General features: G+C 41.9%; 1 protein-coding gene across 1 annotated transcript in view; it reads left to right on the forward strand.

The window, feature by feature from the left end:
- Positions 1-15,534, forward strand: part of KIF7 (kinesin family member 7) — an 81,738-nt gene that overhangs the window by 20,057 nt on the left and 46,147 nt on the right. The window contains exon 7 of the mRNA XM_073653251.1: positions 7,462-7,680. Within this exon, the coding sequence (XP_073509352.1) occupies positions 7,462-7,680 (219 nt within the window). The remainder of the gene's footprint in view (positions 1-7,461; positions 7,681-15,534) is intronic.

The raw sequence follows: 15,534 nt of genomic DNA on the forward strand, positions 1-15,534 counted from the left end.
AGGCATCACCAGATTCTCAAAATGACTTACCGGAGTGTTAAAAGCAGTTTTCCATTCATCACCCTCCTTCGCTCGTAACAAATTCTATGACCCCCAGAGATCAATTTTAGAGAACCACTTGGCCCCCACTAGCTGGTTAAACAAGTCAGGAATTAACGGCAATGGGTAGGAATTGCGTACGGTAATCTTTATTAATTTCACGAAAATCCAGACATGGACGTAAACCGCCGTCCTTTTTTTTTTTAACAAAGAAAAATCCAACTGCCACAGGCGACTTAGAAGGTCTAATGTGACCAGCAGCCAGACTAGTCTGTATGTATTCCTCCAAGGCCTTTCTTTCAGGGATAGTCAGATTAAACAAGCAACTCTTGGGAAGAGTAGCTCCCGGAACAAACTCAATGGCGCAATCATAATCCCTATTAGGAGGTAAAACTTGCGACTCCTCCTCCTCCGAAAAAACCCTCCAAAAATCTTGAGTAGGTACCGGTAATTCCCCTTTTTCCACAGCCGCAATGCGACCATTACAACATTTATCATAGCACTTCGGACTCCAAGACTTAATTCCATTAGTAGACCAGTCCAGTAAAGGATTGTGCAGTTTTAACCAAGGCAATCCTAGAACAACCGGAGAGGGTAAATTATCTAATACAACCAAGTCCAAAATTTCTTGGTGAACTCCATTTGATAGTGAGGGGAAATGCAGCAACCTTGTGAGTAATACATTTCAAGGGAGTGTTGTCAATTGCAATCACAGAAATAGGTGATGACAAAGGTTTGGATTTCAGCTTAAGGTTTTCCAAAAACCCTTTATCAATCACATTAAGTGTTGAACCACAATCCACAAATACCTGAAATTCAATCAAATCTCCCTGCAAAGTAGTACTCCCAGAAAGAAATACTCCTGCAGAGCGTAAACAAGCAATACGGGCGTACCTGACCTATTTTTTTTCTTTACTTAAACGAAGCTCACAATACTTAATCAAATGGCCAGCTTTACCACAATAAAGACACAATCCCTCAGCAAACCTCCGGTCTCTTTCCTGTGAGCGGAGTGACATCGCCCCAACCGCCATCGGTTCTCCGCCGTCTGAGCAGATTTTCTGGGGACTAGTACCTGACATTACAGGAGTCTTTACCTCATTCTGCCTGAACCTCAGCCTCCTGTCCACATGAACAGCTAATTGCATGGCATCCTGCAGAGTCTCAGGTGCAGGGAATGCAATTAGCAGATCCTTAACCCTTTCACTCAGACCAGCAAGAAATAAAAATTTCAGAGCAGGATCATTCCATAAGACTTCTGAAGCCCATCTTCTGAAGTGTGTGCAATAATTTTCAACATCACTTGACCCCTGATTCATACGCCTGAGTTCTGCCTCAGCAGATGAGATTCTATCAGGATCGTCATATAATAGACCCATAGCAGAAAAAAAAATCTTCTACAGACCTTAAGCATGGATCATTAGGTTGGAGAGAAAAGGCCCACCCCTGTGGTTCATTGCGCAAAAGTGACATAATAAAACCAATGCGCTGTGATTCATTCCCAGAGAGGACCTTGGTCTCAAACGAAAATATAACAACCAAGCATTTTTAAAGGAAAAAAAATCTTGCTGTTTACCATAAAAAAAACATCAGGCAGACCTACCTTGGGTTCCACAAAATGCGCTCCAGAACAGCCACTCACGTGTTGCTGTAGCTCGGCCACCTCCAGAGACAATCCCTGCAAGCCTTGAGCCAAATCCTGGACGGAAACCATACTGATCCCCGAATTTCTTTCCTTTCAGTTTTTTGGGCTTTTACGTACTGTTGTGATCTGCAACAAGTACTAAGGAAAGATAAGGGAAAGCTGTCCCTACAGTAAGACTAAGCTGAATCCCCACAATGTAGCGGGCTGCCTGTTCCTAGCGAACAGACCCGCCTTAGTCCTCGGCTAGTCTGAACGAAGACCTATAGCATAAGGGAAGGAGTCCCTAAAAGTACTAAGGACTGGGACAAAAATGGGACACCTCCTAAACAGAGAAGTTGTTGCAGAACGCAAAAAGACAAACTGACAAAAAGGTACTAGAGGTCCCAGAAGGACCAAGCGAACTGACAGAGAAAGGCATCGAAGCACCTGGCTAGAGAAACAGTCAAACACTGAAGTCCAGCACAGCCAAAAGGGCGGAGCTGGAATATAAAGGCCGATGGACACGTGACCACAAAACGCAAGATGGAAAAAAACAAACAGGAGGGTTCTAACACAATAATCTCAAAAAAAGAAAGACACACTCAAAAATACTAAGAGAGAACAAAATGAACTTATCTGAAGTAGGTAGTAGAATGCTTGCAGATAAGGGCCAGATAATTCAATTCAGACAGAGTCCTATAGGTTGCACCAGTGCATAGGAAAAAGGTCCCAAAAATTCAGGCATAGATGATGCCAACAGCTATCCCAACGCGTTTCACCCTCTCCTCATTCAGGGTTCATCCGGGGACAGATTAGGAGATACACCATAGTAGGAGCATCGGCAATAGCTATGTATTCGCCATGAGCCATCAGAGTGAATGCCTGATTCCCCATTGTAGCAGATACCCCCATTCATATAGCCGCAATAGCGCGCCCAAAAGCCACCCACCAATCTGAGCCAGGAGTCTAAAGGTCATATTCGAGAGGAGCCATCATGCTCCTATACCCAATAAGGCAATTGACTTTTTGCCTCTGCGTCCTGGTGGAACGCAGCTGCGCTCCAATAACGCGACTTCCGGTCACACGTGTCAGTGACGCGGCTTCCGGTCACGCCCCAAACTAGCGTGAGCCTATGTGCTGCTGGATATTCCGGCCGCGTCCTGGTGCAACGCAGCTGCGCTCCAGTGACGCAGCTTCCGGTGACACGTACCAATGACACGGCTTCCAGGCCCACCCCCAACTAGCATGGACCAATTTGTTGCTCAATATCAAGGGTGGAACGCAAATGCGCTCCAGCGACATCACTATCGTTGGGTGGGGGTGGGGAGAATTCCGCCCCAGACTGGCGTTATATCGTCTATAAGATTCCGCTCACACCCTTAGTCAATAGTGGAGCGCAGATGTGTGTACAGTCCAGTGGCAGGTTCTACAGGGTGAAGACATAAAGTAATATACTAATATAAAATTAGGCAGCAGATTTGTTTGGGGAAATGAATACGGATTAGATTAGGTGAGGGGAGAGGGGAGAAGCAGGTAAATACAAGAAAGGCCCATATATGTCTAGTTAATAATTATGTAATGTCCAAATAAAGATCCATCTGATATGATGTCACAGACAGTTCAAATTTTTGGAAAGGTCAAGAATGACGTATATAAAAGCTTAGAAAGGATTCATGTCGTATGGATAACTACCGATTAGGCTCAATGAAGCTAGAAAAATTGAGTTGTTCGTTTAGACCCGAGGGGGTCAGTGATTCCATCCAAAATATCCACCTACAGTCACGCTGTAGGATTTTTCTATCCCAATCTCCCTGGTGAGTGGAGACAGGAACAGTTTATATTGTTCGAAAAGAGAAGGACTAAAGATCACTGTGATGGACTTCATTGATATGTTTAGCAAGGGGAGTGTCCCTACTATTTCTAATATCCCCAATGTGTTCCCCAATTCGGTGTCGTAGTTGTCTCTTTGTTTTGCCAATGTAGTCCTTGGGGCATGTACAGATGCACATATAGATAACCCCAACGGTCTTACAATTGGCAAATGACATATTCTTATAAGTCCTCTTAGTGGTAGCACTGGAAAAAGTATCAGAAGGTGCGACATACTGGCAATAGCTACAATGTCCGTATCTATTAAAAGTTGTATCTTATTCTGGGGTTTTTCCCTTATTCTTTCCAAACATCTACATAAACTCTTTCTGCCCCCCCCCACAGCAGCATCTGCATAGAATCCATATGTCTGGCCCACCAAGATTATTTCTCTGCCCACCAATGCGACATTTCCACAGAATTTGTCTGCCCACCCCAGCAGCGTCTGAATAGAGTCCATGTGTCTGCTCGCCAAGGTAGCAGTCGCATAATTTCTGCCCATCAATGCAGCATCGATCACTGAGTACGGATGTCTGTCCATTAGGGCAGCATCCACATAGAATCTGTATATTCTGCCCAGGGTAACATCTGGATAGATTCTGTATGTTTTCTGTATGTTGTGTCCATTAAGGCCATATTTGTATGAGGGCTGTGGAGTCGGTAAGCCAAACCTCTGACTCCTCAATTTCCATGTCTCTGAGTCCGACTCCCTCATTCATGGCTCATGTTTAAGTGATAAATTTACTGTAGCACAGATTCATCTCAGCTAAAAGTCTAGACCCTTAGATCAGGAATAGGACAGACATTTATCGGACATTTCATAACTTTCCCAAACTCGTATGAAAAAATATTCCCCACAAACTGCATTGAACAACTGAACCCAATTTATTATATATTTTAGGAGTCGGTTCATTTTATACTGACTCTGACTCCACCAAAATGGGCTTCGACTCCACAGCCCTGATTTGTATGCAAACTGTATGTATTGCTCTCCAGGGCAACATGGGCATAGATAGAATCCTTGTTCTGGCTGCCGAGGCAACATCTGCGGATTACCTGTATGTTCTGCCGATCATGGCATCACCTGCATAGATTCACTATACCCTGCTCACTGGGAGACATCTGCATAGAATATGTATATACTGCCCATCTGGGCAACCTTTGCTTCTGTATGTTCTGTCCACCAGGATAACATCTGTTTAGAAGCGGTGTACTCTTGTCTGCAAGTTAACATTGCTTATAAACCTGCACAAATTCTTAAAATTTATGCCCGTCACTCAGTACTCATAGGGTTCTGCTCAAAGGTGGATGGGGTAAGGTGATTCACATCTTTAATAAGATCACAGGTAAATTCCTGGCAGGTGTTCACTAAGTACCCTATATTTAATATGCAACTTTGCTTTACATTTATATATAATGATGGTAGGGTATGAGATATATTTTTTGTCTTTTGTAGGTTTTGCTTCTTTTTGCTAGTGTGAACATGCTCCTATTTCTTGCATGTGTACCATCTTAGACCTCTGTTCACATTGCTTGGTTTACTGATACTCTGGTTGTAGACCGCATGGAGGACAGTGACTTTGGCTTAGGCTTCATCACTACATGTACTGTCACGTGTCGTGGAACGCGTGCCACAGTGTTCATGGTGTCCACGTCCAGCACTGCACGCTTCATGCTACATCATTATTGGCTGGTGTATCGTACATGGCCACTTTCCAATTTACGTCTGTGTGCACGCAGTGATGTATTCTTAAAAGCGCTTCCCCCCTATTGTGACGTATTATTAATGGCTCAACCTCTCCTATCTGTTACTTATGCCCATCAGTGGTGACACATCCATGTGACTTCTTCATTCCGTCACGTGATTTGTCACTGGAAGCGCATTCCCCTTCTTTATGATGTCACATTCAGTGCGCCGTATTATGGACACATATCATTCTTTAAGACGCACTTATGTGCACCGTCATAATTATTCCGGCGTTTTTACACCGCATGCTTTATTATTTCACAAAATACAATTTAGATTTAAAATGAGTGTCCTCAAGCGCAGAGTCAATGGAGACTGAGGTGGATCCCACAGTGTTTAACCCTTCCTAAATAACGTATTTCATTAGGACTATCCCTCATTTTATATCATATATACAAACCATATGACAACAGAACACATATGACATTATATATACAGTGCCTACAAGTAGTATTCAACCCCCTGCAGATTTAGCTGGTTTGATAAGATGCAAATAAGTTAGAGCCTTCAAACTGCAAACGAGAGTAGGTTTTATGAACAGAAGCATAAATCTTACAAACCAAAAAGTTATGTTGCTCAGTTGAATTTTATTACATTTTAAACATAAAAGTGTGGGTCAATTATTATACAACCCCTATGTTTAATATTTTGTGGAATAACCCTTGTTTGCAATTACAGCTAATAATCGTCTTTTCTAAGACCTGATCAGGCCGGCACAGGTCTGTGGAGTTATCTTGGCCCACTCCTCCATGCAGATCTTCTCCAAGTTATCTAGGTTCTTTGGGTGTCTCATGTGGACTTTATTCTTGAGCTCCTTCCTCAAGTTTTCAATTGGGTTAAGGTCAGGAGACTGACTAGGCCACTCCAACACCTTGACTTTTTCCCTCTTGAACCAGGCCTTGGTTTTCTTGGCTGTGTGCTTTGGGTCGTTGTCTTGTTGGAAGATGAAATTACGACCCATCTTAAGATCCTTGATGGAGGAGCGGAGGTTCTTGGCCAAAATCTCCAGGTAGGCCGTGCTATCCATCTTCCCATGGATGCGGACCAGATGGCCAGGCCCCTTGGCTGAGAAACAGCCCCACAGCATGATGCTGCCACCACCATGCTTGACTGTAGGGATGGTATTCTTGGGGTCGTATGCAGTGCCATCCAGTCTCCAAACGTCACGTGTGTGGTTGGCACCAAAGATCTCGATCTTGGTCTCATCAGACCATAGAACCTTGAACCAGTCTGTCTCAGAGTCCTCCAAGTGATCATGAGCAAACTGTAGACGAGCCTTGACATGACGCTTTGAAAGTAAAGGTACCATACAGGCTCGTCTGGAACGGAGACCATTGCGGTGGAGTACGTTACTTATGGTATTGACTGAAACCAATGTCCCCACTGCCATGAAATCTTCCCGGAGCTCCTTCCTTGTTGTCCTTGGGTTAGCCTTGACTCTTCGGACAAGCCTGGCCTTGGCACGGGAGGACACTTTCAAAGGCTGTCCAGGCCGTGGAAGGCTAACAGTAGTTCCATAAGCCTTCCACTTACGGATGATGCTCCCAACAGTGGAGACAGGTAGGCCCAACTCCTTGGAAAGGGTTTTGTACCCCTTGCCAGCCTTGTGACCCTCCACGATCTTGTCTCTGATGGCCTTGGAATGCTCCTTTGTCTTTCCCATGTTGACCATGTCTGAGTGCTGTTCACAAGTTTGGGGAGGGTCTTAAATAGTCAGAAAAGGCTGGCAAAAGAGATCTTTAATCCACACATGTGAAGCTCATTATTCTTGGTGCCTGAACTACTTCTTAATACTTTAGAGGGACCAAACAGAATTCTTGTGGTTTGAGGGGTTGAATAATAAATGACACTCTGAATTAACTTTTAACGTTTTAAAAAAAAAAACAAAAAAAAAAAAAAAACAATATTTGCTGCAGTGCATTTCCCACTTCCAGGCTGATCTACAGTACAAATGTCACAATGCCAAGTTAATTCCGCATGTGTCAACCAGCTAAATCTGCAGGGGGTTGAATACTACTTGTAGGCACTGTAAGTGCGCCTTATATAATTGTCGATGTGTAGAAAATGTTGTTTCCATTTTTTCATCATTTGCATATCATTAACATGGAAGTGCAATTTCAATAATGAAGTATATTTGTTTTTACAGTATTATCTTTTTTTTTTCCCCCCTGATAATTTTCAGAGCGATAAACTACAAGAGAGGCACGATGAAATTGCTAAGTTGCAGTCCCACCTGGAGCATGTGAGGCCTGGTGTGTCCGTCACAGCCCTGCTGGAAGATGTCCATTTACTCCAGATTGGAGCAAGACCGAGTACAGCGCCTCTGGTTACAAAGCCTTCGCTGACACTGGGTCAGAATACATTTTTATCCAGCAAATGTTCACCGGCCACTCATAAGAAGGTTTGTACGAGCAGGGTGGACCTTGATCAATTTAGTTGATGCATCAGATTTTTTCTTTAACTGCCTTTGGGTCAGTTCACATTAAATGGGATTTAGATGAAGTCCCCAATAGAGCCATCAGTATGATAAGGCAGAAGGAGTCACTTTGGGCTTTGGGAAGGCTCCGTTCCAGCAGTACCTTTCTTAGGAAGACACAATAACATAGTAGCCTTTGTGTCTGCCTAAAAACACGAACACTGCTGGAACAGAGACCAAACTGACTCTGGCTGCCTCATTACCTGGATGTCTCTGTTGGAAGGGGTCCAGGGGAAGTCAGCAAGCAAGATTATGCTACTGTATTTCTGGAAGAAAACCGCAATGGTTTGCTAATCTGTCAGGTATAGTTCTCCCTATATCATGTATATGTGCGCCATGTAAATCAGAGCTGGGGTAGTGATGGAATACCTAGGAATGGAGGTAATCCACCTTCTGTTTCCTTACATACTACAATCAATAGCGACAACATCATCTAAGGGATTTCACAGAGGTACTGTCATCCGTGTTGATGCCCCTATGGCAGTCCGGGTCTAATGAAATCCTCTGGTTCTTCTGTTTTTGTATATCCATTACAGCAAGGGTCTAAAAGGCATAATATACAGCAGTGTGGTATTAAAGTCTATAATAATAGCGATAATATATATATATGATGCGCCCCCTGGGCCATATTCTTTAGGGGAATACCCGGAGCCGGATCAGATGGGGGTTGTAGTCTTCCAAGTGGCTGTGACCCGGTCCGTGCCCAGGGTGTCAAGCTCAGAGTATGTGGCAGTCCTACAGATGTTATAAAGTTCTTAATGTCGACTACGCCACCCGTTGTATTGCGGTCACTATGGCCGCCGCTGCAGCAGGGTCCGCTGAGGCTGATGGTGCCCACGGCCTCCGGTCTCTGGCTAGGGTGTGCTTTTGCCCCCACCAGTTTGGGATCCGGTACCCTATTGCCGACTCTTCACCCGGGGATTGAATTTGGGTTCTCAGAGTCCTCTCTTTGTCCCCTCTGGGTCTTTCCTTCTTTTCTCCTCTCTCTCTCTCTCTGGGGCTGCTCTGCTCCTCTGCTTCTTGCTCTGACAGACTGACGTCTCTCTGGCTCCTCACAGACTGACCCTGATCTAAGATGGTGCCCACCTTATATACTCCCTCTATGTGTGAGCTCAGGTGACCAGCACCCAATGAGCTCCTATCTTTACCCAGGCTGCTCCCCCTATCTGCCCCTACACTACTTGGGATGTACCACCCCCCTCCCACTCCAGCCAGGAACAGACTCGGTCGTACCTGCACATTTCTAAGTGGGAGTACCGTTGGTCTGCTCCTCGGAAATGGGATGTGTGTAGTGCATGCAGCCTACCGAGCTCAGTTCCACACTCCATCCTTACCCGGGAGTGGAATATCACACCTCTGGGTTGAGGTGCAATACCCCTGTAGCAGCCGAATCCTCAGGGTGCTACATATATACTGTAGGTAAGTCCCCAAGTGAAATAAAAAAAAATAACCCACAAAACTCCCATTTCGCTATCAAAAGGGCTTCATTATGTAAAAAAAAAAAAAGACCTACAGGCTATGCTCCCACTAGATCTTGCATGTGTCATTTCATAGTGATGGAAAAGTCATCAATGAATGAGCTGGGGCAACCTCCCTCTCAAGGTCCATAGAGGCATGGTTTTTAAAGAGGTTATCTCATCAAAAAAAATGTAAATCAATAAAAAAAAATGTAAAGTATTATTGTTTTCATGTAAAAAAATATATATTTTAAAACTTTTTTTTTTTAATGGTAAAACATAGGAAAAATCATTTAAAAAGCTTTGATATTTTCAACTTTTAAACACTAGGGGGAGCAGCTGCTCAAATTTGACATTGAAACCTAGTGTACTGCTAGCTCGCGTTATGACTGCTGTAAATGTGGGCGGGGTCTGCTCCCATGTGTCTGATGTCACTCCTCACTTTCTGGTGGTTTGCAAAAGGATAAAGGAGAATGAACTTTAGGATCACAAGGCAGCACCATTTTGTTGATGACTGCAATGTGATATTCACATGTGGACAGACTGAGGACATGTGGCAGGACAGATTCTAACTTTCCCTTTTACGGAAGCGGAAATTTAAATGGTGCCCCTCTCCACTGTGCAATATGAAACTGCAGTGAAAAAACACAATTCCTTCATTTTTTCAGGGAGTTTTGGTAAAGAGTTTCATTGTGTGATAAAAATGACCTGTCGTCGTGATTCTCCACGTAGGTGTGATTAAGGTGATTTCAAACTTGTTTTGTTTTTTTCTTTGTTTTTTAATGTCCAGATAAAATTCCTAAATTTAAAAAAATTGGTTTGTGCCACCATTTTACAAGACTCGAAGACTTGTAATGTTTTTACTGTAGCATTGATGGAGATGTGTTAGAGCTTGTTTTTTGCGTGGTAAGCTGACATTTTTTTCTAATACCATTCTGAGCTATATACAATGTTCTGATTGTTTGTTTTTTATTGCATTATTTTAGGTGCATTGTTTAATTTCTCGTTTATGGAGTGGTTAATTCATTAGACACTGGACATTTACAGATTCCGCGATCCCAACTATGTTTATTTTTTAATGTCTTTTTAATAAAGGAGAAGAGGATGGATGAATCAAATTTTTTTTTAACTTTATTTTTTAAATGTTAAAAAGTAACTAAAAGAAAATAAACATACAGTTGAAACCAGAAGTTTACATACACTATATAAAAAGACACATATGATTGTTTTTCTCATTATCTGACATGAAATCTGAGTAAACCTTTCGCGTTTTAGGTCTATTAGGATTACCATAATTTTTAATATTTGCCAAATGCCAGAATAATGAGAGAGAGAGAACGTTTTAAGGCATTTTTATTACTTACTGCAAAGTCAAAAGTTTACATACATTTCATTAGTATTTGGTACCATTGCCCTTAAACTGAAAGACTTGGGTCAAACGTTTGGGATATCCTTCCACAAGCTTCTCACAATAGTTGGTTGGAATTTGGGCCCATTCCTCCTGACAAAACTGGTGTAACTGTTCCAGGTTTGTAGGTCACCTTGCTCATGCCTGCCTTTTCAGCTTTTCCCATAAATTTTCAGTAGGATTGAGATCAGGGTTTTGTGATGGTCACTCCAAAACATTGACTTTGTTATCCTTAAGCCACTTTGTTACCATTTTGGCAGTATGCTTCAAGTCATTGTCCATTTGGAAGACCCATTTCCGCCCAAGCTTTAACTTTCCGGCTGATGTCTTGAGATGTTGCTTCAGTATTGCCACATAATCTTCTTTTCTCATGATGCCATGTATTTTGTGAAGTGCACCAGTCCCTCCTGTAGCAAAACAACCCCACAACATGATGCTGCCACCTCTGTGTTTCACAGTTGGGATGGTGTTTTTAGGCTTCCCAGCTTCTCCCTTTTTCCTGCAAACGTAACAATGGTCATTATGCCCAAAAAGTTTAATTTTAGTTTCATCAGACCACAGGACATGTCTCCAAAAATTAAGGTCTTTGTTCCTGTGTGCATTTGCAAACATTAATCTGACTTATTTATGTTTCTTTTGGAGTAATGGCTTCTACCTGGCAGAGTGGCCTATCAGCCTATGTTGATACTGTACTCGTTTCACTGTGGATATTGACACAATCTTACCAGCTTCCGCCATCATCTTCACAAGGTCTTTTGCTTTTTGTCCTTGGGTTGATATGCACATGTCGGACCAAAGGACGTTCATCTCAGGGACACAGAACTCGTCTCCTTCCTGAGCGGTATGATGGCTGGACATTCCCATCTTGTTTGTACTTGCGTATAATTGTTTATACAGATGAACGAGGCACATTCAGGTATCTTGAAATTGTACCCAAGGATGAGCCAAACTTGTGCAAGTCCACAATTCTCTTCCTGATATCTTGGCTGATTTCTTTACACTTTCCCATGATGCTACACAAAGAAGCAGTGTGTTTCAGGTGTGCATTAAAATACATCCACATGTGTTTCTCTAATTAACTCAGATGTTGCCAAAAATCAGAAGCTTCCAAACACATGACATCATCATATGGGCAGTCCAGAATTGTTTGAAGGCATAGTAATCTTAGTGTATGTAAACTTTTCGCTTTGCAGTAAGTAATAAAAATGCCTTAAAACATTCTCTCTCATTGTTCTGGCATTTGGCAAATATTAAAAATTATGGTAATCTTAATTGACCTAAAATGTGAAAGGTTTATTCTGATTTCATGTCAAGTATTGAGAAAAACATGCATTTAATTTTATAAAGTGTATGTAAACTTCTGGTTTCAACTGTATTTGATATCCACCTCAATCATAAAAGTCCAATCTATCTGTTTATTATTTTAGTCGTACATTAAATATAGTCAAAATGCAAGAATAGTGTCTTTTTGGTCACTACACCACCTTAAACAATGCAATAGAACTAGCTCAAAATGTTGCATATATGTCAAAGTTGTAGAAATAAAAATTTAAATTCCGCATGCTTAAGCCCTCACACAGCTCCACTGAAGGAAAAATAAAATTACAGAGCTTAGAAAATAACAACACAAACCATATTATCATTTTTTTTTTTTTTCTTTTTTTTTTTTTTTTTTTTTACAAAATTCATAATTTTTTGGACCATTACGATATAAAAAAAGCTATTTATAACTTTGGTATTGCCATACTTGTACTGACCTGAAGAAGAAGAATACTGCCAGGTCAATATTATCAAATAATGAATGCCCCAAATATAAAACCCAAAATATTAAGGGTGAAATTGCTTTTTTTCACCATTTTACCACACTTAAAATGTTTTTCCTATTTTTCAGTACATTACATAATACTGTGCATGGCATCATTCAAAGCTACAACTCGTCTTGCTATCAAACCCTCATACAGTTGTCGATCAAAAAATAAAAAAGTTATGACTCTAGAAAGAAGGGAAGTTCTAAAAAGCTCAACAACTGAGAATTTCCATTTGTGACTGACTGAGCTCTGGGTGGCGACAGGAGGTTGGGCACCAGGAAATCAGCGGTAGCAACAGGAGGTTGGGCACCAGGAAATCAGCGGCAGTGAGAACACATCAGGCAGCCTGACATTGTACTACTAATGCCAGGCAACCAACCTGTTCTCATCTTTGGAAGGAGACACCTCTGCTGCCCTGGTGTCATTGCTATTTACAGTGATGAGAACCGGACTGCGGCAATAACTTCTTCCAGCAGTGAGAACAGGTCAGTAGCCTGGCATTAGTAGTACAATCTTAAGCTGCCCGACGAGTTCTCACTTCTGCTGCTTTCATAGAAGGAAATTACAGCTCACTGCATAGTGCTGGCCTGCAATAAAATGACGCTTGGCTCAAGAAACCCCAGATTTAATTGTTAGGCTAAATTAGACATTGGTCCACTCCTCTGCTAAATGTTTATTCACCTCATCTTTTGTCCACTTTTGATCTTAATCAAGGGCTGGGTCCAGCCCAGGTGAGAGACACCCCGTCTTCCTTCACCCTTTTTTTCTACTCCCTCCTACTTCCTTCTTACCCTCTCTCACACTCTTACTTTCTCTATGTCTTCCCCCTTTTTCTTTCCTTCTTCTCATCTATTACAGAAGTGTAAGAGAGATGTTTTAAATTTTTTAAATCAAATGTTTATTGATTTTTAGAAAGATTTATACAAAGGAAAAAAAAGGAAAAAAACAGCAACAACCAGACAAACATTAGAGAAACACAGTTCTCCACCCCCCAACCTTAAGAAGCATTAAACATGAGTTATTTATACATCTTGCCTCTGCAAAACCAGCATAATTAGATGAACAAATATTTGAACATAGTAACAATAGTCAATCCAATTACATATAACTTGTGGAAGTACTAGTAACATTTTAATTAATTTTCAAAGAAGTTTAATTTGAGGCTTCATATAAATGTAACTCAAAGCAAGCCGAGGCGAAATCTCCTCAGTTTCCTAGATGTCAAACTAGAGTCATCAATCCATAGACCCCATATCTTGTCAAATTTAGAGATAGCATCTCTTTTTAGGTATATGCCTTTTTCCAAATGTACTAGCCAGTAAACTTTATCAATAAATTCTGATATCATAGGCTCCTGATCTGCTATCCATTTTTGGGCTATCAATTTTCTTGCCATATATAACATATGTGCCGCCGTACTCATCAATAGTCAGATCTTCAACATAGCCCAATGTACATACTAATGGTGAAAGCTCTACGTCAATTGAATAAACCCTGGTAATCATTGCTACAACACTCTTCCAAAAGGACACCAAGTTAGGACAGTTCCACATCATATGAAGCATATCTGCTATGTTAGTTTTGCATCTAGGACAGTGGGGACTTGAACGAAATCCTATGTTAAATAAGAATTGAGGTGTCCTGTATACCTGGTGTATCACATATATATGGGACAGTCTATGGGATTCACTTAAAGACAGCTGTGGAACTCTTTCCAGTATATCTGACCAGTGAATTTCCTCTATGGGTCCCATTACACTCTCCCATTTCTCTTTTGATCGCATCGGCTGGTTTGTCAATATAATGTCTAAGAGAATGTTATAAAGTAATGAGATCAGTCCACAAGAATTGTGTAGATTAGCTATTCTCTGTATTATTGAGTTTCGGGTGCCCCCTCCTTCCAAAACAATGGCTTCCGCCCGATATGCGTACCTAAATTGTAAGTATTTATAGAATTCAGAGGGAGGTAACCCATATTTGTTTTGCAGCTGTGAGAATTCCTTAATCACATCACCTATCAGCACTTGATTAAGTCTGTTTAAACCCTTGGCGCTCCAGGAGCCAAATCCCACCAGATGATATAGATTTGGAAGCCATGGAGTGTTCCATAATGAAGTAAATTGCTAAACACCTTCTATTCCTTGTAATTTTTTCACCAGTCCCCCCAAAGTTTGTGACATAACATAATAGTCGGTATTTTGCCTCCAAGTGTCCCAAACTTATGCGCCTCCAATACCTCATAGAGTGTATCTGATTGGAAATAATGCAGTATCAACATATGCTGAGCTCCTCCTCCCCTAGGGTCGTCCCATCCCCCGATATGTTGAAGATGAGATGCCACATAATATACCCATGGGTTAGGAACCGAGATGTTTTAAATTTAGTTAATATATATATTGTCACGGTTGTGTCAGGTGTAACAGACAGTCGTTCTGGATCTAGCTGTAGAAGGTCACTGTGCTTTGCATTGCAGACACCTTCTTAATCCTTCTTCCTTTAGAGCCAGCGGCGACCTCCTTCTGCTGCTTTGACACACCCTTGCATGGGAGGTAAAAACCCTCAGCTTGCTTCAGGCAATCACCGGTGATACTTTATGTTCGTTTGTGCATGCTTGGAGCACTAGCTGTTGGCTGGCTTCTTCTCTGGTGCCCTTGGAGGACAGTTGGCGTTTTCTCCTCTGGTGTCTGCTCAAGCTAAGTTAATCACCTTTGTTTGTCTACCTTGTTGTCTTTAGTTTGTAGTTGGGCCTGACCAGTGCTCACCCCTCCCCCTCCCTATCTAGGGCCAAGCTCTAGGAATATACAGGGTTTAGGGTCCTGCTTAGCGATTGGTGTGGAACCAATATAGGGACGGTAGGGTAGGCAGGGTGTTATTAGATCTGCCTAGGGGTCTCCACTCCCCTTTTCCCTAGTGTTTGGGCTTCCTCCCCTCTTCCCTTTGTGTTGCACTTAGTCTGTCCCTCACTTTGCGTGATCTATATAATAAATACAGTACAGACCTAAAGTTTGGACACATCTTCTCATTTAAAGATTTTTCTGTATTTTCTTGACTATGAAAATTGTACATTCACACTGAAGGCATCAAAACTATGAATTAACACATGTGG

The sequence above is a fragment of the Phyllobates terribilis genome, unplaced genomic scaffold (genome assembly GCF_046119375.1).
Source record: "Phyllobates terribilis strain yellow unplaced genomic scaffold, ASM4611937v1 Scaffold_11__3_contigs__length_659146591, whole genome shotgun sequence".
In the NCBI taxonomy this organism is placed as follows: domain Eukaryota; kingdom Metazoa; phylum Chordata; class Amphibia; order Anura; family Dendrobatidae; genus Phyllobates; species Phyllobates terribilis.